General features: G+C 37.3%; 3 protein-coding genes across 13 annotated transcripts in view; 2 read left to right on the forward strand and 1 right to left on the reverse strand.

Annotated features, from left to right (window-relative positions):
- Positions 1–2,003: 2,003 nt before the first annotated feature.
- LOC127634633 (calcium/calmodulin-dependent protein kinase II inhibitor 2-like) lies at positions 2,004–3,697 on the reverse strand. Its single transcript, XM_052114255.1, has 2 exons — positions 3,305–3,697; positions 2,004–3,166 (listed from the first exon to the last, which is right to left on the reverse strand). Exons 1-2 carry the CDS (start codon positions 3,471–3,473, stop codon positions 3,096–3,098), a joined length of 240 nt encoding a protein of 79 aa, XP_051970215.1. The 5' UTR covers positions 3,474–3,697; the 3' UTR covers positions 2,004–3,095.
- Positions 3,698–5,966: 2,269 nt separating this feature from the next.
- On the forward strand, positions 5,967–14,005 carry chrnd (cholinergic receptor, nicotinic, delta (muscle)). The gene is made up of 12 exons (XM_052114051.1): positions 5,967–6,270; positions 7,690–7,835; positions 8,003–8,047; positions 8,142–8,251; positions 8,370–8,525; positions 8,629–8,738; positions 9,430–9,630; positions 9,876–9,987; positions 11,544–11,658; positions 12,280–12,490; positions 12,590–12,708; positions 13,590–14,005. The coding sequence occupies exons 1-12, from the start codon at positions 6,216–6,218 to the stop codon at positions 13,770–13,772; spliced, it is 1,563 nt and encodes a 520-aa protein (XP_051970011.1). The 5' UTR covers positions 5,967–6,215; the 3' UTR covers positions 13,773–14,005.
- Positions 14,006–22,124: 8,119 nt separating this feature from the next.
- The window catches only part of cnksr2a (connector enhancer of kinase suppressor of Ras 2a), a 110,408-nt gene continuing 109,486 nt past the window's right edge, over positions 22,125–23,046 (forward strand). For all 11 annotated transcript variants that reach the window (XM_052113984.1, XM_052113985.1, XM_052113987.1 and 8 more), the window contains exon 1: positions 22,125–22,683. In XM_052113984.1, the coding sequence (XP_051969944.1) occupies positions 22,620–22,683 (64 nt within the window). In that variant the 5' untranslated portion in view covers positions 22,125–22,619. The remainder of the gene's footprint in view (positions 22,684–23,046) is intronic.

A 23,046-nucleotide genomic window follows, 5' to 3' on the forward strand; every position in this document is an offset into this window, starting at 1 on the left:
ATTGGTGCATATTAATATTGGTCTTCGTATTCTATAATCATAATGTAATAATTTACTCCACCACAGAAACAAATTTTCCTTTCAGATGACATCATAACAGTCAATGTACTTATTTAATGGATGTTTGTAGTCTTATAGTGTAGGCTACATGTCATTTGCACGTATTCCTAAAAAAATGTTTGTAGTTTTAATTTTTTATCATAATGAACTAAATGAAACAACTCTGAAACAGCTATCCTCTTTGGATGACATTACAAATCCCTCTTACTTTTTAACTCCTCCCCTCAAACCTCCATTTTGATATGTAACAGCCACTTTCTACAATCACTTTCTATGATCCAGTCAATGCCGATAGATAAAATCAAGTCACTCCCTGCATTTTGTCTCGATGAATATCGCATTTGCCTCAGAAATACATCATTAGTAGAAGTAAAATTAGTTAAGAAAGGCATTTCACATTGACTTTAACTGATCAATTCAAGTTTTGCATATATACACAAAATAATTGGTGGGGTCTATCTACTTGCCCTCTGTTATTTGACCTCCCATTTAAGTGATGTGTTTTGGATCTAGTAAAAGACCAAAAACGTGTAACTTCTGAAATTGACGAAGTAATTCTGTTCTCAGTTTGAACAAGTTTAAACACAATGTCGTATTGAAATAAATGGCACCTCCCTGCTTTTGGTTGTTTTAAGGCTGGTGGAAGGAACACTCAATAACGGCTCATCTGCTCTAGTTGTTTAGGGGAATGTTTATTTCCGAGGGGTGTGTGGATTTGCCAGACTGTCTCTGTGGTCTCTGTCAGTCTCTTTCGTGTGAGTGGAGAGATGGAAACACTGGACAGAATGACTGCTGGCTCTATATGGTTTGCTGTGCTGTATATTGTTCAGGTGACCAGTGAGGTGACCTGTCACTTTAATAACCTGCCTGTTCTGTGATAACTGATTTGTCACTCATTTGAGCCAGAAGAGATTAGACAATACTATGAAAAACAGCTCACATTTTAATATTGTGGATGTACACATCCCTCTGACAGTTGTGTTTTGCTAAAACCTGCAACATTTGTCAAAAAAGCTAATTATACTTAAGTTGTTAATTAGTGTCTGGTTATGATGTATAATAGTACATAATTAGATTGATTAATGTGTTGACTTAAATAGAGGAAATAGGGGAAGTCTCCATTTAAATTGACTGACAGGAAAGGTAGTAGCGATAAGCATTCCTTCATATTATTATTAGTAGCTGATTGAATAATGACTATCATTTAATACACTGAAATGTCAGTGGATTTCAAGACGTTGTATTCAGCAAACTCGATATATGAACAGATTCACAAAACTGATGTGTTGCAGAGTTTATACATTTGCAGAATGGCTTTCCATGGGAAATACTGGGTCCATTTAACATAAACCATTTTTTTCATTCCCCCCAAGGAAATAATGAATAGGGCAGACTCAAATTTAAGATATTTCTAAACTTTTTGATATTGAATGTACAAATATCAGACCTGCATGCTCTACAGTAGACAATTTAAAGAGTTGATGGTCTAAAATAGGCAATTTTATCTCCAACCCCATGCACATATTGCACGTATAAGCAATAAGTGATTAAAGGTGGCAGTAAGTGATCAGAGATCAGACAAAAGGTTGCATAAGTATTCTGTTTTGATATTTATGTATACTTATGATGGTTTGCATGAAGAGCACATGTGGCACAGTATGGTTGGCAGACTGTTTGGGCTATTAAGTTGGCTTGTTTGCTGATTAGCTCACATGCTGTCAGGCAAGCTGAAGGTGCAACACTCATTCTAATTTCTGACCGCTAAAAATCATTGCATCCCTGGTAGTTTGCCAGTGTCTCATTCCTGCATTAAGACCATACTCCTCCAATTCATCAGATTATTCATTGTGTACACTAACGGATGGCTGATGCTGTTTCATTCCTCAGTGCTTATGTGCATAATATTTGGAAAAAAATGGAGAAAACATCATGATGGATGGATCCTCTGAATTAATTTATTTATTCACACCATTCTTAGAATTTTGTGACATTTCTGTACATTTTTTTTTTGCTTCATAAACTGTTCATAAGCATGAAACTTATTAAGGTATCATGCACAATAAACCATACACTGAACATTTTTTAAATCATAATAAATAAATAAACAAACAAATAAATCAACCAACAACTGAGATGTTAAATGCGCATCCTCTCTCTAAATTAACATTCAGTCTGTCCTTTTTTGATATTATTTAATGTCTGTTTCGACACACCCTGTCTGTGATGATAGACTATGTATTGAAGATCAGGATCTGAGTAACAAATATTGAGATATAAAAAATACAAATATTGATCTTGGTAAAAATAAGCGTGCCTGGGTTTTAAGCGACCTGCAATGGCACAAGAGAAAAGTTCATGCAAGGAGAACCGTATATACAGTATATGAATCTATACTCGACGCCAAACAAAAAAAAAAAACAATCATAAAAAGACGCAATAAATCAATTAAAAGGAAGATATACTCCTCATTTTCCTTCGTGATTGCTGCCAGCACTCCATGTGTTTTTTCAGGTCTACCTTGTTGAACGTGTTTACTTTTATCTACTATTAAGGGCACCTGCATTTCATCAGCCAAGGGTTGCAAATGGAATGGATTTAGATGTGGTCGTTTACATACATCAACCTATTTCCATGCAAGATAGGCCTATAAATACGGTTTATTTCTCTGGAAAGACGGCAAACTATTAGCTAGAAGCAGTCAAGTTGTGCTTCAGGTGCTGAAATGGACAGCTCCACTCAACAGGCAGCTCTCAACAGTGTGATTGATGCCGATGATACGGGGCTTCATTTTGTCGTGACTTTCTTCTTATAGCGGCGGTTTGGGATGGGTTTCAGTTTGACAGTTGCCAGCATCTTCAAATCTCGCTATTTCAACCCACAGTCGAGTTACATTCCTTTGCTCTTCTTCATCCTGTCCTGCATACTCGACCTCCGAACCATCATCTTTACCTCTCGTTCACTGTTCACATGCACAGTCGACAGTGCTTCAAACCGGTGATTAAAAGAAAAGGTTGACGAGGTATAATCGTTCATGTTTACACGCCGGGAGATGACTTGTCTGTCATCCCTTTGAGAACTTCGTCAATTCGGTCATCTTCAATGACCACTGCAAAGAAAACAAATAATTAGTGCTTTAAACAGAACAGTTAAAAAAAAATGCGTTCTTGAAAGCTTTATTGTTTTGTTTATTTTTTATCGAAAAATATAACACCGCAAAGTTTACCGTCTCGCTGCAGATACCTACCGTGTTTTGCCCTGCCAATCTGCCCGAGTTTCGGTGGTCGTTTGGACTGTGAGGTTCCGAAGAACGAGTTCGTGTCTTGCAGTCGACAGCTGAAGGATATCTGACTGACTTCACTGTCCGCCCCGAAGCCGCTCATCTTCCCCTCGCTGTATGGCAGCACTTCGGACATTGCTTTTTTAACTCAAAAGTTACAATAATAAATAATGAATGTTTGGAAATGGTTATTGATAAAGACTTTATATGGCAATTATTATCTCGATTTCTAATAATAAAATCTTGCTGAGACCCTGGAATGACACTGTCTGCAAGTCCAGTTGCACTGCTCTCCTGGCCGAACCGACCGTGTGTTGTAACGGAGAGAGACGAGTGCTGTGTCCGCCTGTGTGCCCGGTATGAGCTCGTTGTGAGAAATGCAGGGAGATCCCAAGACCATAAAGGAAACCCAGACGGAAAAGTGAAGTCATCCATCCGGGTTTGAAGGGGCGGATCCAGAAAAATAAATAAATAAATAACTAAATAAAGCTGAACCAAAACAATAGCCTACCTTGTCACTCTTTCTCGTAGTAAATTTGAAAAAAAAAAAAAAAAAAAGCAGTAAAAATTTGAATACATATAAGTTTCTCTTGCAAGTGTAGAAAAACTGATTCTGTTGTTTGGAGATTTATTCTGGAAGCGGTTTGGCCACTGCTTGCAAATAAAAATATGGTACAACAAGGTTAAGTCACACCTTAAAGGTGCACTCAGTAACTTTTGTCTTTGTGTAATCTTGGATTTACACTGACACCTAGCGGCTTGGATGCAGCATCATTTAAAATCAATAATTTTCCATTTCAGATGACATTGTAGAAATGTAGTATTCACAGTCAGCCATGATTACTTTAATCGATGAGTGAAAGTGTCAAATAACAGGACGGTTATTGAGATTAAGCGAGTAGTATTCAGCTGGTCATGTGATTCTGACATGGCAGCCCTCATGTGTGGACCCTCTCCATGTAGAATAAAACAGCTTATATAAGATTACTGATATGACTGCAGTCTTCATTTTAATGTGAGCAGTCATGATTTCCTACAGTGCATATGTTGGCAAAATTACAATTCATGTCTTCAGGAGTAAACCTTTTTTAATGGGGAAAAATTTTACTGAGTGCACCTTTAAGGAAAATGTGTTTTTTTTTTTTGTTCTGGTTATGTGTATCAAGAACGAAAAAAAAATTATTTGTATAATGTCTCTTTATTGAATGTTGATGGAGCAACATTGTGTAAAAAGAAATAATAACGGAAGGTTGTTTTGATTTAAATTATTATTTTTATTTTATTATTATTTTTTCAAAAAATATGGTGAGGGAGGCTAATTTTTTAAACCCCAAATGTTATCCTTTCACTTAATGGACAATTATGGAAATTTTCTATTTAATCACCATGAACAAAAATGAAAATTAAGTATTTTTTCTCATAAGAAATGTGATAATTTCAGGGAGTCTCATTAGCAACATAAATTTACAACATTTTAAACATTCTTAAATATTAGATTAAATTATTAAAAATAAAACTTTAGACACTGTGCAATGACCTCATGGATGACAATATGTCAATGTATAGTGACAAACAGGTGTTAAGGAAAATAAACCCATAAACCCAGGGGTGATTTAGCCCCATTGTAATGCTTTTTTAAGTTTACACTTTACGATGTACCATGTACATCACATATGGTAATTAATTTCACCAATCTATTAACATTTTTATAAATAATAAATAATAAACTCGTTACAAAAACGACAATCCTCGAGTCACATTCTTACTTTTTGGTTTAGGCTATGCCTTAATATTTAGACCTACTGCAGACCCTAAAGCCAAAGTAGCTACTAACAAAAAAGGAATGTTAATGAAATATTCCAGGTTCAATAAGAGTTAAGCTCAATCGATAGTATTTGTGGCATAATGTTGATTACCACAAAAAATAATTTAGCGTTTAAATGAAGAAGAAGAAGAAAGAAAAAAGCCCCATGCTGCATTCTGTTCTCACAAGAGTCGTTGAGAAATCCTGAATTATCTTTTGGCTCCCCCTGCTGGCCTCTTCCAAATAGGGTACAACGGGGCTAAAGGCACACTTGAAGGAAAATATAGAGGCTTTTAGCCCCTGCAAGAGAAGGGTTTTTTTTTTACCCCAAATACTATCCTTTCACTTATTGGTTAAAAAACATTTGGATTTGATGACCTTGAATAAAGCTGAAAATGATCAATAAGTATTTTATCTAAAAAATAAATGTGATAATTTCAGGAATTTTCATTAGTTACATACATTTGTAACATTTTGAAAACAATTTTTTTTTTATAATATATATATATCTATATATAGATAATTGACTTAAAGTCCAACTTTATAGACATTACACGCAAAAATCTTATGGATCAGCATTACCCAAGCCTCGTTTATAATCCAAGTCCAAGTTATAGTAATGATGGCTTTCAAAAAATCTGACTTTTGCCTTAGAATTGTGATCATAGTAAACACATTCTGTTTCAGTAACAGGTGGCTCACTGTAGGACCACTGGAATGTTGCTGATCTATTTGTAGACTGGCACTGTAGACAAAAGTAGAATGCAGTTGGCATCTCACAGCTGGTTTTGGTGGACTTCATGGTTTAGATAAAATGAGACAACGAAAGTATTGGGAAGACTATATTAATGAACGTATTGGGAAGGTGACAGACGTTTTTCATCGCACTCCGTTTGCTCAGTCTGAGCCCTTATATTCGTGAACACCCCCTACAGTTGATCTCTCTTTACTGTAGGCAGAGTTATCTGCACTGATTCCACACACCTGTCTGTGTCAGTCAAAGGACAAGTTGTGCAGAACTTTACACGGGTACGACAATAACAGTGATAGGAAGTCATACAACGGCATGACACGATGGGAGGTGTAATACATCTTTTGACGGGGTCGTTATTTATCTTATTTTCTCAAGGTAGGACACACTAAACGAAAATTCAAATGTTTATTTCGAAATATTAATGAGTGGTTTTCCCTCTAATCTGTTAACCGACGTTTTAACATATTTATATATTAGAACATCTTTTGAATGGTTGGTTATAAGGCGATTTCAGTTCGTAATCATCTTTTACATAATATGTATTATTATACATAAGCTGTATATTATACAGCTTTACTCAACCACAGTCTTGGCCAAATGCTGTTGTGTAAGGAAGTATATAGATTCAAGTGAATTTAAGAATTAATAATTAAATAAATTATTTAAAATATTTAATTGACAAGAAATGGCATAAATATAGCTATAGAAAAGGAAACAAATGCACTATTATTTTGCTCTGAAAAGCTAACCTACTACTCCAAATTACTGCGCATGCGCAATGAGACGTTAACCTTAAAAATGTCCTTTTTAATACTATATTAAGGTGATACACTAATAAAACTTTAGTACCATGTACAATGATAGTACCATTGTATATATCAAAGTACCTTGGTATTACTATTATCTGATACCATCTCTGGTATGCCACAGTATTTTAAGTAAGGGTAGTTCATTGGTTAAATATTTCTGAATGATGAAATTAGTAACACATTTACTCTTAATTATAACACATTTATCAAGCTAGTGGCACATCCTGATAAGTATTTCTAGCTGTGAAGATATTCTAACCATGTACTGTTAAAATTTGCATATTCTTAAAAATTAGCATATTATGTCAGACCAGAAAGCCTAAAGTGATATTTTATCCAAAAATGAATATTATTTACTCACCCTTATGCCATCTCAGATGTGTATTTATTTATTTTCTGCTGAACACAAAGATAAGCAGAAAAATATCTTACCTCTGTAGAAGTAATGCATATGACTCCAGTGGTTAAATCCATATCTTCAGAAGCAATGTGATAGGTGTGGGTGAGAAACTGATGAATATTTAAGTCCTTTTTTACTATAAATCTCCACTTTCACTTTCATATTCTTCTTTTGTTTTTTGCTATTCACATTTATGTGCATATCGCCACCTACTGGGCAGGGAGGAGAATATAGTGTTACAGTATAAGAAGACTTAAATAATGATTGTTTCTCACCCATACCTATCATATTACCTCTGAAGATATAGATTTAACCACTGGAGTCATATGGATTACTTTTATGCTGCCTTTATGTGCTTTTTGGACCTTCAAAGTTCTGATCACCATTCACTTGCATTGGACCTACAGAGCTGATATATTATTTTAAAAATCTTTGTTTGTGTTCAGCAGAAAAAAGAAAGTCATACTCATCTGGGATGGCATGAGTTTGAGTAAATGATGAGAGAATGTTCCGTTTTCTATCCCTTTAAACCACTGGTTGTTCATCCAGAGGAAGAGGGTCTGATTTTCAAAACATGTTTTGCAGAATGTTTGGGCAGGAATGAAGAGGAGCGTCTCATCAACCATCTATTCAAAGAGCGCCACTATAACAAAGAGCTTCGGCCAGTACAACACAAAGATGAAACTGTAGATATTTACTTGTCATTGATGCTCTCTAATCTCATTTCCTTGGTGAGTGCATAACATTAGTAGAATGAACATGTTATGGACAAGGAATAATTAGTATATACTATTTTATACAATGGGGTAGGATATGTTAACACATTTAATTAATGTGCAGAAGTCTCTTAGTTCAATATTGTGCCTGCCTGTCTGACCAACATGTTTTTCCTCAACAGAAAGAAGTTGAAGAAACATTATTAACAAATGTGTGGATGGAACATGTAAGTGAATTATTTTAATTGTTTCATTATTGCACAGTACACATGGGCTCTAATGGACATACTGTACATATATTTCTCTTCTCGGTTTGTTCAGGGCTGGACCGATTATAGACTTGCATGGAACGAATCCGAGTTTGATAACATTCCTGTCCTGCGCCTGCCCCCCAGTATGGTGTGGTTGCCAGAGATTGTTCTTGAAAACAAGTATGCTACAGTACCTGCCTCAGAACAAAAGGACCATGTTCAATTCCATGGAATTCTCTTATAAAATAATTAACATTAACATGCTTTCTCTTTTTTTTTTTTTGGTGCTTCATAACAGCAATGATGCCCAGTTCAAGGTCGCCTACTACTGTAATGTGTTGATCTACCCCAGTGGAAGTGTGTACTGGTTACCTCCAGCTATATTTCGGAGCTCCTGTTCAATAAACGTCAACTACTTTCCATTTGATTGGCAGAACTGCTCTCTGAAGTTCAGGTAAATATTATTTTATTTCTAAGCTTATCTATCCAGTACATTGTCATTAACTCAGTGCCTTCGTATGACCAATTTCTCAAAACACTAACTCTGTCTCAATCAGCTCATTAACTTACAATGCCAAGGAGATTAGCTTACATCTGAAAGAGGAGGAAGAGGATGGCAAGTCCTACAAAGTTGAATGGATCATTATTGATCCTGAGGGATTCACAGGTGAGTACTCACACATTAGGGCTATGTTTGGAGAAGTGTACTAACATACTACTCTTTCTGTTTTGCAGTATATACTTTGTAAATTTTCTGTATGCTTAGAATAAAAGGATCTACCCATTTTTTATGTTCTGTATACAACTGAGAACACTGCATAAAATACTGTATCATATAGTGAAATGTGATCAATTTGACCTTATGTGAAATTATAAGTGCAAAAAATAAATATTTCAAAAATGAAAACAGAACACCCCTTATGTGTAACATGATTAGGTCATGTAACAACAATGTGACATACTGTACTACTATCGCCTACAAATGCCCAACACTGTAACTATGTTTACAGAACTGATTGGTTTTACTTTGGATTATGTTGTTGCTACAAATTTCACACAAATTTTCCTATGAATGTGATTATAGTTGAACCAAACCCATCTGTCAAAGTACGTATGAAATTCTAAGAGACACGATTTCAGTCATATTGTAACTCTATTTTGACAATGTGAAGTTACTGTGTTTTGCCTTTGCATGGCAGTACTGTTTCAAACATTAATTATGGAATAATGCCTACTGTTTAACTTACTATTCTTACAAAATAGTAGGCAGTATGCTGCGTACATGCTGCAGTATTCAGTAAGAGGTAAGCTAGATTTTGTTTGCTGCTTCAGTATTGGCTCTTTTATCTCTTTTGCAGAAAATGGCGAGTGGGAGATTGTTCACATGCCTGCCAAGAGAAACACTTATAAAAACATCCCAATGGAGAGCAACAAGCACCAGGATATCACCTTTTACCTCATCATTAAACGAAAACCGCTGTTCTACGTTGTAAACATAATCATTCCCTGCGTGCTCATCTCCTTTTTGGCTTCGCTCGTCTACTACCTGCCTGCAGACAGTGAGTGATCCTGCTGTTTCCTGCATTTAGATGAAGGCAAAGATCAAATTCACAGTATGACCAAACAAACCAACACATGAACTCTGAATAAATCAAAAACACTTTACAGTGCTATTATAATATGAGCTAAGGGTCATTCAATTAAATGGGTGCATCTTCCATTTTGTAAAGGTGATTTTATTAGTATATTTATATAAGATTTTAAACATTGCATTACAATTTATCCTGACTGATTTGTGTTCCAGGTGGTGAAAAGATGACACTGTCCATCTCTGTGCTTCTGGCTCAATCTGTGTTTCTGCTGCTGATTTCACAGCGTCTGCCTGAGACCTCGATGGCAGTTCCCTTAATTGTCAAGTATGCCAATACCACACAGATATACACTTTACAAGATTGTGTTTGTGAATATAAATGAATGCATTAGGTATCATGAAGTAATATTGAACAATATTTTACAGCATTTATTAATCTTAGTTGATTTATGTTAATTTATGAATATACTGTACAGTTGTTCATTGTTAGAGGTGCTCTTTGGTTAGGTTTGAGATCATGAAAATTAGAAGAAAAATGGCACTTAAAAAAAACAGTACAGGTACTTTTTTTTTATGTGCTTTTTTAACTTTTGTACTAGAAGTACCTTGGACTTTTCTTCTAATTTCCATAATATTAAAATGTATTAGTATATGTTAAAATTAACATTAACCAAGATTAATAAGTGCTGTTTAATTATTGTTTATTGTTAGTTCATGTTAATGTATGTAGTTACATTATATTCACAAATACAACCTTATTGTGAAGTGTTACCAAAATAATGTATACTAAAACATATAACTATCATATTTATCTCTAATTGTTAGTTACACAACTATACTTAAAGAAACTTCAGGTTCAATACAAGTTAAACTCAATTGTCAAATTCGTGGCATAATGTTGATTAACACAAACATTTATTTAGACTTGTCCCTCCTTTATTTTTAAAGAGCAAATTTTACAGTGAAGGTTACAGTGAAGCGCTTACAGTGGTAGTGAATGGGATCAATTCACAGAATTGAGGACAGAAATGTGAAGCTTAAAATTTTATACATGCACTTCTGAATTTTACAAATGCACTTACATACATTTTTCTGTTTCAACTTAAAGTTGTTTGTAAAGACATTTTGCAGGATTACAGGTTTTTAAGGCATTATGTCATCATGGCAACTAAGTTGTCAATTTTGAAATAACTTAACACAGAAAAGTTTACTAAGCGATTTTATTACACTAAAACCATTTTAACGAGCTCATTGTTTACATCTTGTGGCTGTACTTCTGAAACAGTGAGTATTTTAATGTTTACGGGTTCACCCCATTCAATTCCATTGTAAATGCCTCATTGTATCCTTGATTTTTTCCTCCTCAATTTGGAATGCCCAATTCCCAATGCACTAAGTCCTCGTGATGGCGTAGTGACTTGCCTAAATCCAGGTGGCGAAGGACGAATCTCAGTTGCCTCCGTGTCTGAGACAGTCAATCCGTGCATCTTATCACATGGTTTGTTGAGCGCATTAACGTGGAGACATGGCGCGTGTGGAGGTTTCATGCTATTCTCTGCGGCATCCACGCATAACTCACCACGTGCCCCACCAAGAGTGAGAACCACATTATAGCGACCACGAGCATACCCTCTCAAGCAACCGGCCCAATTTGGTTGCTTAGGAGACCTGGCTGGAATCACTCAGCACGCCATGGATTCGATCTCGCATCTCCAGTTGTGGTTGTCAGAGTGTATCCTTGATTTTTGATTTTATTTGTTTTGTTTGTTTCAATCAACATTATGCCACAAATGCTGTCGATAGAGCTAAACTTGAATAATCCTTTAAGTAGCAGTAAAATTGTAGAAATGGAACTAAGTTTGGTTTTTTTGGATTGTACAGGTATCTGATGTTTATCATGGTACTGGTCACTGTGGTGGTGTTAAATTGTGTCATTGTTCTGAACCTTCACTTCCGGACTCCGAGCACCCACGACATGACAGAATGGACCAAAGAGGTCAGTCCCACTATTAGAAATGTTTGCTATGTGATGACCTTGATTTACTTTTATAGTGTTTCTGTGATAAGCTTGCAACCTAGGCATCCCACTGTTTGATCTGATCAGGCAGTATACTGCAACATAATATTGCACAGTTTGGTTGATCAGATATTGGTTTCTTATACTAACATTTACAGAAGCAACTGGTTCTGTTGATGCACAGGTTTTAATAATTTAAACATCCAATAAATTGTGATTTTTTTTAGGCTCTTGGTTTGATTTGAGGCAATCTACAGTATGTGCATGTGTACTCCTAAAAGTAATTATTAGCAGATGTATGCATTATAAGGTTTGCAGTCTTTCTCTTTCAGACCAAAAATAGGGATGACTTATATTGCACTGCACAGATTTCTGTCCAATCAAATTAATTCCCCTGCAACTGACTAGCAAGTAGTCATGGTTCAAATAGTTCAAGGCTGTGATGTAATTATAGCTTATTATATGAATGAATGAGCCCTTTGAAATGTCCTGCCCAAAGTTTCTGTTCAACACTTAAAATAGGAATACTTAAATAAGACAGATGCGTTTGTCAAGCCATTTTATGAGATCTTTAACAAATACTTATTGTGTCATTCTTAGTTCTTTTTGGAGCGTCTGCCGCGTCTTCTGCACATGTCCCGCCCGGCTGACGACAAGCCCAAACTGGAGGGAGCATTACCGCGGCGTTCCAGCTCCCTGGGTTATATCGCCCAGGCCGAGGAATACTACAGCGTTAAATCCCGCAGTGAGCTGATGTTTGAGAAACAGTCAGAGAGGCATGGACTAAGCACCCGTCCCACCCCCAAAGCCAGTGAGTTCCACATGACCCGCATGACACTGTTAAACTCACATCTTGTTTTATTTAGTGTTATCACAGTTTGATACCATTAAAAAATATATATATTTCCAGCTTACACATCCAGTAATGACTCTGAGGTGAATGAACAGCTGTATAATGAGATGAAGCCAGCTGTGGAGGGAGCCAATTACATCGTTAAGCACATGCATGACAAAAATGACTATAATGAGGTAAGAAGACAGTTAAGTCCAATAACCACTTTGCAGGAGATAGAGTTTTCCACTTTTAAAGATGAGCAACAGCTGCATTCCCCCATGTGAATTTAAAGAAAACTGCACAAAATGCTAATATTATTTAAAGGGGCCATAATCCACTCATGTTTCTGAAGGTTTCTTCCACCAAAAACAATCCATTTAATTTTACATGACCATATTCCACCCTCTCAATATAGACCTTTACAATTAAACAGCCCATGTTTGTAACTCTGTACCTTCACTGACTTGTCTCCTAACCAGGTGCAATGCAAAAATAAGTGTCCAGTGATGTACAGTTTTCTCTCCACACTGTGAATGCAAAACTGCTGCACGATGTGACACAATCTGAGCCAATCAGAAGATATTTAAATGTATAATTCACCCAAAAATAAAAATTCTCTCATCATTTACTCACTTTCATGCCATCCCAGATGTATATTACTTTCCTTCTTCTGCAGAACACAAACTAAGATTTTGTGGAGAATGTCTCAGCTCTGTGGGTCCATACAATGCAAGTGAATGGTGACATCAAAATTTTGAAGCTCCAAAAAGCACATAAAGATAGCATAACATTAATCCATATGACTTCAGTGGTTATATCTATATCTTCAGAAGCGATGTGATAGGTGTGGGTGAGAAACAGATCAATATTTAAGTCCTTTTTTACTATAAATTCTCCTCCCAATGGCGATATGCAAGAGGATTACAAATCGCCAAAAACAAAAAAAGTTAAAGTGGAGTTTGATCATTTAAATTATGAAGGGAATCCTTTTTTTCATGATGTGTCCCCTTTAATGTTTTTGAGAATAATTAGTATTTGTCCTGGGAAAAACTCCAACCATTAATTTCTACTTCAGGAAAAGGACAACTGGAGTGGTATTGCAAGGACTGTGGACCGACTCTGCTTCTATTTGGTGACTCCAGTCATGACATTAGGAACCATCTGCATCTTCTTGATGGGGACCCTAAACCATCCACCAGTGCTGCCCTTCATGGGTGACACCTTCACCTACAAAGTAGAAAACAAACGCTTTTCATGACCACTTTACACCACTATAAAGTAGCTGTGGTAGTTTTTCAATGATAGCTGCAGTACTCAGAGAAAAATAAATGGCATTCTGACTGCAGTATAAAGCATGAAACTAGTTTTTGCATAAATGTATCTCCATTTAGGCTGTATATGCAGGTTTGATTACTAACATTATGTATGTTCTTTAATAAGTGTGCTAAATAAACTTCTCTGAGAAAGGGGTAGAAAATAATATTGCTTGCCTGTTCCTTCCTGGTGTAATTGTTGTTTCACTTGGTAAATAATCTAAAATTCATATATACAGCCATATCTGACGTTTTGTTTGCAATGAATAATCACACAGGGATGTGTTAAAAACAGACAGACTTGACCCCACCCTGAGCATTCTGTACATTCATAGAGTTATAAATGTTACAGCTCACAAACCAGCATAACAAATGTTGTTATGCAATTATTGTATTAATAAATCATAAATACTGTGCTGCAACATTTCACCACTAGGGTGTAGTATTACACCCAAAATCTACTCGTCTATCATCCTTAACCCTGCCTAATTTATACCACTGGCTGAGATATTATACCACACCACAGGGAGAAGAGAGGGAGAGAGGCGACAATTTTAATAAACAGGATATGATGTGCTGCAGCTGGTTCAGTCAACCTTACCATGATAGTTTTATCCAGGAAACAATTTTTTTATGCAGTGTTCTAAATCACATCCCATTTTGAAAGTATATGAAACTTGGTGGGGAAAAATACACACATACAAGTAAAAGTCATATCTTGCAACTTTATTTCTCATATTTGTGATTTATGTAATTCGTTTCTTGTTATTTGAATACAGTGCATCCGGAAAGTATTTACAGCGCTTCACTTTTCCACATTTTGTTATGTTACAGCCTTATTCCAAGTTGGATTAAATTCATTATTTTCCTCAAAATTCTACAAACAATACCCCATAATGACAATGTGGAAGAAGTTTGTTTGAAATCTTCACAAATTTATTAAAATTAAAAAACTAAAAAATCTCATGTATGTAAGTATTCAGAGCCTTTGCTATGACACTCAAAATTGAGCTCAGGTACATCCTGTTTCCACTGATTATCCTTGAGATGTTTCTACAACTTGATTGGTGTCCACCTGTGGTAAATTCAGTTGATTGGACATGATTTGGAAAGGCACACACCTGTCTATATAAGGTCCCACAGTTAACAGTGCATGTCAGAGCACAAACCGAGCCATGAAGACCTCCAAGACAGGATTGTATCGAGGAACAGATCTGGGGAAGGGTACAACAACAGTGTGCAGCATTGAAGGTCCCAATTAGCACAGTGGCCTTCATCATCCATAAATGGAGAAAGTTTGGAACCACCAGGACTCTTCCTAGAGCTGGCCGTCCGGCCAAACTGAGCTATCGGAGGAGAAGGGCCTTGACAGGGAGGTGACCAAGAACCCGATTGTCACTCAGAAAGAGCTCCAGCATTTCTCTGTGGAGAGAGGAGAACTTTCCAGAAGAACAACCATCTCTGCAGCACTCCACCAATCAGGCCTGTATGGTAGAGTGGCCAGACGGAAGCCACTCCTCAGTAAAAGGCACATTACAGCCCGTCCAAAAGGCACCTGAAGGACTCTCAGACCATGAGAAACTAAATTATCTGGTCTGATGAAACAAAGATTGAACTCCTTGCACTGAATGGCAAGTGTCATGTCTGGAGGAAACCAGGCACCGCTCATCACCTGGCCAATACCATCCCTATAGTGAAGCATGGTGGTGGCAGCATCATGCTGTGGGGATGTTTTTCAGCAGTAGGAAGTGGGAGAATGGTCAGGATCAAGGGAAAGATGAATGCAACAGTGTACAGAGACACCCTTGATGAAAACCTGCTCCAGAGCGCACTGGACCTCAGAGTGGGGCGATGGTTCATCTTCCAACAGGACAATGACCCTAAGCACACAGTTACGGGACAACTCTGTGAATGTCCTTGAGTGGCCCAGCCAGAGCCCAGACTTGAACCCGATTGAACATCTCTGGAGAGATCTGAAATTGGCTGTGCACTGATGCTCCCCATCCAACTTGATGGAGCTTGAGAGGTCCTGCAAAGAAGAATGGGAGAAACTGCCCAAAAATAGGAGTGCCAAGCTTGTAGCATCACACACAATATAATCGGTGCCAAAGGTGCTTCAACAAAGTATTGAACAAAGGCTGTGAATACTTATGTACATGTGATATTTTTCGTTTTTTATTTTTAATAAATTTGCAAAGATTTCAAACAAACTTCTTTCACGTTGTCATTATGGGGTATTGTTTGTAGAATTGAGGAAAATAATGAATATAATTCATTTTGGAAAAGGCTGTAACATTTCTGGATGCACTGTATAACGTCTCAGTTGCAACAAGAGAGGATTCCAAGACTAAGCCTCATATAGGTGGAAAGATTGTCCTCTCTGATGTATCTTTGTCCCATTTAAATGAAAAGAGAATTTTCCCACCATTAGAGTCCAAGACCCTTCCCTCCACCTCAACCCTCACTGAAGTAGTAAAGTGAATAATTAATAGTCTAAATGCCTTGGGCTATTATATGAAAATAACTTGGTTTTCTGACGTGTTGGGCAAATGATCTGGAGGTTGGTTGTAACTTTGATCTATTGCCTCTTAAGAACCTTGTTAAAGTGGTCCACACAAATTGGCTCTGAGATTGGATCTGAAATCTAAACTGGAGATTAATTCTGAGTTGTTGACGGTGGAGTGGGGGAGCTGAGGGATGGATCTGTGTTTCTAACACAGGAACCCCACCTCCTCTAGACACTGGTCTTGATAGAATTACTTAGTGGCCAGCAATCGCAGAGCGATTGCTGAGAGAGTCTGAGAGTGTTTGTTTAGCTTGGTGGAAACGGCCATCCATCAGCAGAGCGGTTATGCCATTATAGTGAGAGATGGCTCATACAGTACCAGCAGGGCCAAAAGATTTAACAATGAGACTCATCAAACAGCCAGTGTAACAGTAAAGCAAAGCAATTTATCAATCTGAGGCTGACTAGCACTGATGTAAGACTACTGTATGTGCCATAACTTCTCTTGATTTTAATCAAACATTGTATTTCCACTGTATGGATGCCTTGCAAAATAATACAAATAAACCTAGTACTCCATAATAATTTTCTCTTTTCTAGGGAGTAGATCACTCAAAAACTTTAATTCTTACAAATTCTCTGATCGTCTATTCACCCTCATGCCACCCCAGATTCTTCTGCAGAACACAAACAAAGATTTTTAGAAGAATATTTCAGCTCTGTAGATCCATACAATGCAAGTGAATGGTGGACAGAACTTTAAAACTCCAAAACTCTCATAAAGGCAGCATAAAAGTAATCCATATGACTCCAATGGTTAAAAATGTCTTTAGAGGCGATATGATAGGTGTGGGTGGAAACCGATCAATATTTAAGTACTTTTTTACTGTAAATCTCCACATTCTGAAAGTGAAAGTGGAGATTTATAGTAAATAAGGATTTCAATATTGATCTGTTTCTCACCGAAAGCAATTGCATTGCTTTAGGAGACGTCATATAGCCTATTAAACCACTGGAGCCGTATAGATTTTTATGCTTCCTTTATGTGATTTTTTTGAGCTTGAAAAGTCTGGCCACCATTCACTTTTATTGTATGATCTACAAAGCTAAGATATTCCTTGTTTGTATTCTGCAGAAGAAAGTCATACACATCTGCGATGGCATGAGTGTGAGTAAAAGATGAGATAATTTTAATTTTTGGGTGGACTATCCCTTTATGTTCATCAGACATCAGATACAACTCTGTTTCTGATCCATGCTCAGAAGCATCTTGCTTCGAAAAATTTACTGTTCTGGAATGGCAAAAAGGAGCGTTGAGTGTATTCCCTCAAACCTCTTGGCTCGGCAGAGGAAAACACATGTATGGAAACATGCACCCAGCTCTGTTTATTGTGATAAGGAGCCTTGTGGCAGCTGTCAGACAGCACTGCTAACCCACTTAATTTTCCAAAACAGCATACTCTCCTTTTTTTGCCATTCTAGAAGAGTAGGAGCAGCATGGATGGGGGAATAAATGTAACGTCTCCACAACATCTAGGCCGGCAGGAAATAAAAGAATCCCTAGTGTCTCCCACTCAAAAGCAGCATTGCACTCTTAAGCTAAGCCCCCCTCCATTCATCTGGAGGTGTTTGTTTACCACCCAGTTTTCACAGCAAAAACAGCACAAGGAAACAAAGCCGATAGAATCTTTCTATCTGTCATTCCCCCACCCCATGGAAAATAGTGCTTTCCCCTCTTGTCACATATATATATAAACCAGTGGGGTTGTCTCTGAATTGGTTCACCAAAAAGATTATTTAAGTCTGCATTTTTGCAGATTCGGTGCTTACATCTGTAGATGTTGACAAATCGGTGTATTTGTGTTGTGTGTTTTACAATCAGTGAGTCTTTGAATCATTGATCACTCATGACTGAAACAAAAGTAAATGAGAACAATTTGTTCTCTTACAAGATTCGGTCAAAAACACTGATTTTGTACACTTTAAAGGTGTTGTAAATAATTTTTTTCATGGAAAGGTATACAAAAAAATGTCCTACTCTCACCTGTCTCTGTGACAGCACTAGACTCAGTACACAGCAACAACAACAACAACACCATTTTGTCTGTGAACCTTGATCTCTGATGCTTACTGCCTACCAAACATTTTGCATAATTTTACATCAATGTAATTTCTCATAGTATTGCAGTTGCAGTGAATTTTTGAGGCTTAATTACATTTTTATGCCATGTTGTTCATAATAGTTGTCAGTTGAGGGTGCTATTTTGATGCTGTTGTTTTTGACAACCGTTTCTGCTTGATGTTGGTCTCAACAAAGCTCATTTGGTATCTTTGGAGTGCAGGGTTTTGGAAGAGGGGGCGTAGCTATGCAAAAAATGTTTCTACTCCCTTAGAGTTATTCATGAAATAAGTGTCATGAGATATTTCACCGGTCTCTGTGACAGCTATAGACTCTATAAACATGAAACAAATATGTGTCCACAGAAAATTTCAATTTCATAGTATTGTAGTTGCAGCGAAATATTGAGGCATAATGCACGACCATGTTATGTTGTTCATAATGTCAGTTGAGGGCGCTATTTTGCAGCTGTTGTTTTTATCAACTGTTTCTGCTCTCAATAAAACACATTTTGTTATCTTTGGAGTTCAGGATTTTGGAAATGGGGGCTAATCCAATGGCTCATGCTAGGTCCACACTAATATGTTTTCATTTGAAAATGCATATTTTTCTCTACATTTTGGCCTTTCATCCACACTGAGATGGCATTTATGTCAGCGAAAACTGAGCTTTTTGAAAATGCTTTCCCAAGTTTATAAATTAAATGCAGAATTCACATTGTAGTGTTCATCCGGATGAAAGTAGATGTAGTCTCAGTCTCGTGAACAGTGGCGGATTTAGGCATTGGTGACATGGGCAGTCACCCAGGGCTGCATCTTGCTCCCCTGCAACAACTTTGGGGCATCTCATTTAGAATCTCTACCACACACAACCCCAACTCCCCCCATCTACCCCCAGGCAACAACTTTGGGACCGTTCTCATTTAGAATCGCCACCACACACAATCCCAACTCACTCCACTTACCCCCGGTCAACAACTTCGGGGCCGTTCTCATTTAGAATCACATACCCCCCCACGGATTGGCACATTTTGGTCTCAGAAACAGACTCAACCATCATGCTAAATACGGTGAGCTGAAGTTGATGTATTTTATGTATCAGTATACGTTTAGCCTGCATAAACGTATTTAAAATTTGAAATGGTCTGGGTATTAGCATGCATTTATTTGCTCTTATTAGCATATCCTGAAAAGGTTAAAAACATGGCCAGCAGGTGACAGACTAACCTAGATCTGTAAAGAAATTATAATGTCATGATTTGACAATTATCTCTGAATCAAAGGAGGTTTAGCCACACACAGCTCTCATAAAAGTACACAATTAGGGGACAAATATGAAATCATGGGCTAAAAACAGAGCTCAGAGCAACTGGCAGAAAATTAATCCAACAGCTCCAGTTTTCCCTGCTCTGATTCTACTTTCCCTGTGCGATTAAGAGTGCATGTTTGTGGGGCAGAGCCCACTAAATCGTTCAATCTCTGTGGTGAGGTTCTTGTATGATTCATGGTGACATACTGGGGCCTGATCTGGGCCCAGCTCCAGCCTTCTGGCTCCATCTGCTCGGGTTCTGAAGTTAGGATGAGTTGGAACAGAATCAATAGGCAGTCAGGATGTAGGCCAGAGATGATGGTGAACTTGTGAAACTGTCCATGTTGGATGGGTTTGCCACACCACTCACTTCATATATGTAGAAAACACTTTCTCTTAAAGCTGTTCTGTTCATCGTCTTGTATACTGTTTCAAACCATGCCATATTTTCTCAGGAATGCCATTATTTCACAGAAATATTTACAACCAAGCCCTTAATTTTGTATATTTGTGTTTCAGCGAACCAGCTACAGATGTCTAATGGCAAAATTCCTGAAGCAAAAAGACTTTGACAGTGTTATAGGAAACAAAGGCTGCCAACATTAATAGACTATATTAACATTAAACAAACTTTGTGGTTCTAATTATTATGCCAAAAATGTATAGCCTATTCCTCTGTGTGTGAATAATTCATGTTGTAACTGTTTATTTTACCATTAGGGATGTGATTTTGAGTTGGTTGTTGACACTTTTCAGTGCTGCCTTATAATGCTCATATGTAAAAATAAAATGCCTTTGGCCAAATCTCTCTCTCCTTTTATGAGTCATATGTGTATTTTTGAGCTATGGGGGGAACGGGGCTAGTTGTCAAAATGTTAATTCCAGTCAATATTTCTCAAGATTTATTTGTGAAAGTTAAGCTCTGTATAGGTGCATAATTTAAAGTCTTGGCTACAAAAAATAAATAAGAACAAATTAAAAAAACTATGAGTATTTGCAATGTTATTGTCCAGGAACAAGATTTAATTAATTACATTGACCCAGTAGTGGGGCAAGTTATCACACTGAGTACAGAAAGTTGTTCTAACAGGAACCTGCCATTAAATTAGAAATATGCTTTGAATTTTAGCTGAATGTAATCATTAAAACTCATGAAGTCATAAAGCTCAAAGCAATGCATGAAAAAGAAAACCATGTCCAACCTGACATTAAAATACAATTATCCTGCAAACACAGTTTACACATTAAAATTTACATTCATAATATACACTCACTGAGCACTTTATTAGGAACACCTGTACACCTCCTCATGTGTTTCTCTAATCAGCCAATTGTGTGGCAGCAGTGCAATGCATAAAATCACGCAGATACTGGTCAGGTGCTTCAGTTTATGTTCACATCAAACAAAAGAATGGGGAAAAAATTGGATCATAGTGATTTCGACCATGGCATGATTGTTGGTGCCAGATGGGCTGGTATGAGTATTTCTGTAACTGTCTCTAGAGTCCATAGTGTTCCTAATAAAGTGCTCAGTTAGTATATTTGTCCCTTGACTTAATGGATGCTAGTGTGTTTCTTTGTTATCTCAACAGCTATTATAACAATATGATATTGACATTTTAATTTAGAGAATAGAATTCACAAAAATATTATATGACAGTTTTGAAAGGTTTAAAAACAACATACAGTACTAAGTATGTCTATAACTATACATACATACATATATATATATATATATATATATATATATATATATATATATATATATATATATATATATATATATATATATATAAACAAGCATTTATGTAATTGTGCCTCTGACTCAAAGCAGTAAATGTAATGAGATCTAGTAACTGTGAAAACTTCCCTGGTCTCCCCTACTACTTTCAGAGCTCTGTGTGTAAATTATAGATGCTGTATGTTAAAAAAAAAAAAGTGCAATTGGCCAAATGTCTCACGAATTATAAGTTTTACATGAATCCTTCAGCTTTATTTGTCACTCGTATGGTTTATATCAACAGAGTACAATTTTGGTGTGGACCAGGATATAAATTTTTTCAAGCATGGCTGGGTCCGTGACTATACATTTACTTTATAGCCCATCTGTTAACATCATTACATATTACAGACAAATACTTGCACGCGCTGCTTTTACAGTTTCTGAAGCAATGCGAACTAGCGTGCCCTCATTAAAATGAACACGGGCGAAAGCCTTTTATCCTCGCGGGAAATAAATTGAGCGCGCGGAGTCAAATTCACTTTGCCGCGCCACCCACAGGAGGAGCGCGCGCACAATTGAATCAGTGCTCGCCGCTTTTTTTTTTTGGAAGCGACGTTCACTTTAGTCCCGCGTGGGTACACCGCACATTTAATTTCTCTCTGTCGTACTCCACATACCCGCTAAGTCCACTTCTGAAAGGCACAGACCTCAGAAGAGCAGAATAAGAAGCGAGGGGAGACAGAAAAGACTGCCGCTTGTGCATGAAGACGCGACTATCGGAGATCCGGTGAAGGCTTAGCATGGCACAGTATGACAGAATCTGAACTGAAACGGGGAACGGGTTTAGGATGTCAATAGGTATAACGAATGAGAAACGGTTGAGTTTGCTTAAGTAAAGGATTGGGACGGACATTCCTGGTGTGTGTGTGTGTGTGTGTGTGTGTGTGTGTGTTAGGGAATGTGGTGGTGGATGTCCTTTGGTGTGACGCGTTGCTGGATGGGATGAAATCGCGTGACGGGGTGCCTAATATAGGCGCTTAACGTGAGACCACCGATCTGAGCTCCCCAGGGCTGCGTTAAACCAGATCTACAACCTTTCGCACCTGTGTTGAGGGGGAACTACAGAAAGTTTCAGGATGGCTCTCGTCATGGAACCTGTTAGCAAATGGAGTCCCAGTCAAGTTGTGGACTGGATGAAAGGTACGTGATGCGCTTTTGCTCCTTAACCGCAAAACCCAATCCAATAGCGCAGATGTTGCCAAGAAAGAACAGGCATGGCCACATGTCTTACATTTTAAAACGATCTTTCAGGTGTTTAAAAATTGAGTTGCAACTGCTGAAACAATTTCTCTAAAGTCTTATTGGTTTTATTTCAAGCACAGGAGCGAACAGGCGTCTGCTGTCAATGATGGCGAAATGGGCTAACCGACGATTTTCAGACTTCTTTAATAGCGTGACGTGTAATTAAATGATTTTAAACTCAGAATCGAGATTACATAGCTATACACTTAAAACAAAAGGATTTCCTGGCCATTAATAATCAAATTCTGCAATTGGATACGT

Source organism: Xyrauchen texanus, chromosome 41 (assembly GCF_025860055.1).
Source record: "Xyrauchen texanus isolate HMW12.3.18 chromosome 41, RBS_HiC_50CHRs, whole genome shotgun sequence".
In the NCBI taxonomy this organism is placed as follows: Eukaryota; Metazoa; Chordata; class Actinopteri; order Cypriniformes; family Catostomidae; genus Xyrauchen; species Xyrauchen texanus.

Coding starts and splice junctions, on each gene's coding strand:
- chrnd (XM_052114051.1), top strand. CDS start 6,216: ATGGGAGGTGTAATACATCTTTTGACGGGGTCGTTATTTATCTTATTT. Junction 9,988..11,543: donor GCAGTTCCCTTAATTGTCAA/GTATGCCAATAC, acceptor TGGATTGTACAG/GTATCTGATGTTTATCATGG. Junction 12,709..13,589: donor ACAAAAATGACTATAATGAG/GTAAGAAGACAG, acceptor TTTCTACTTCAG/GAAAAGGACAACTGGAGTGG.
- LOC127634633 (XM_052114255.1), bottom strand. CDS start 3,473: ATGTCCGAAGTGCTGCCATACAGCGAGGGGAAGATGAGCGGCTTCGGG. Junction 3,167..3,304: donor GATTGGCAGGGCAAAACACG/GTAGGTATCTGC, acceptor TTTTCTTTGCAG/TGGTCATTGAAGATGACCGA.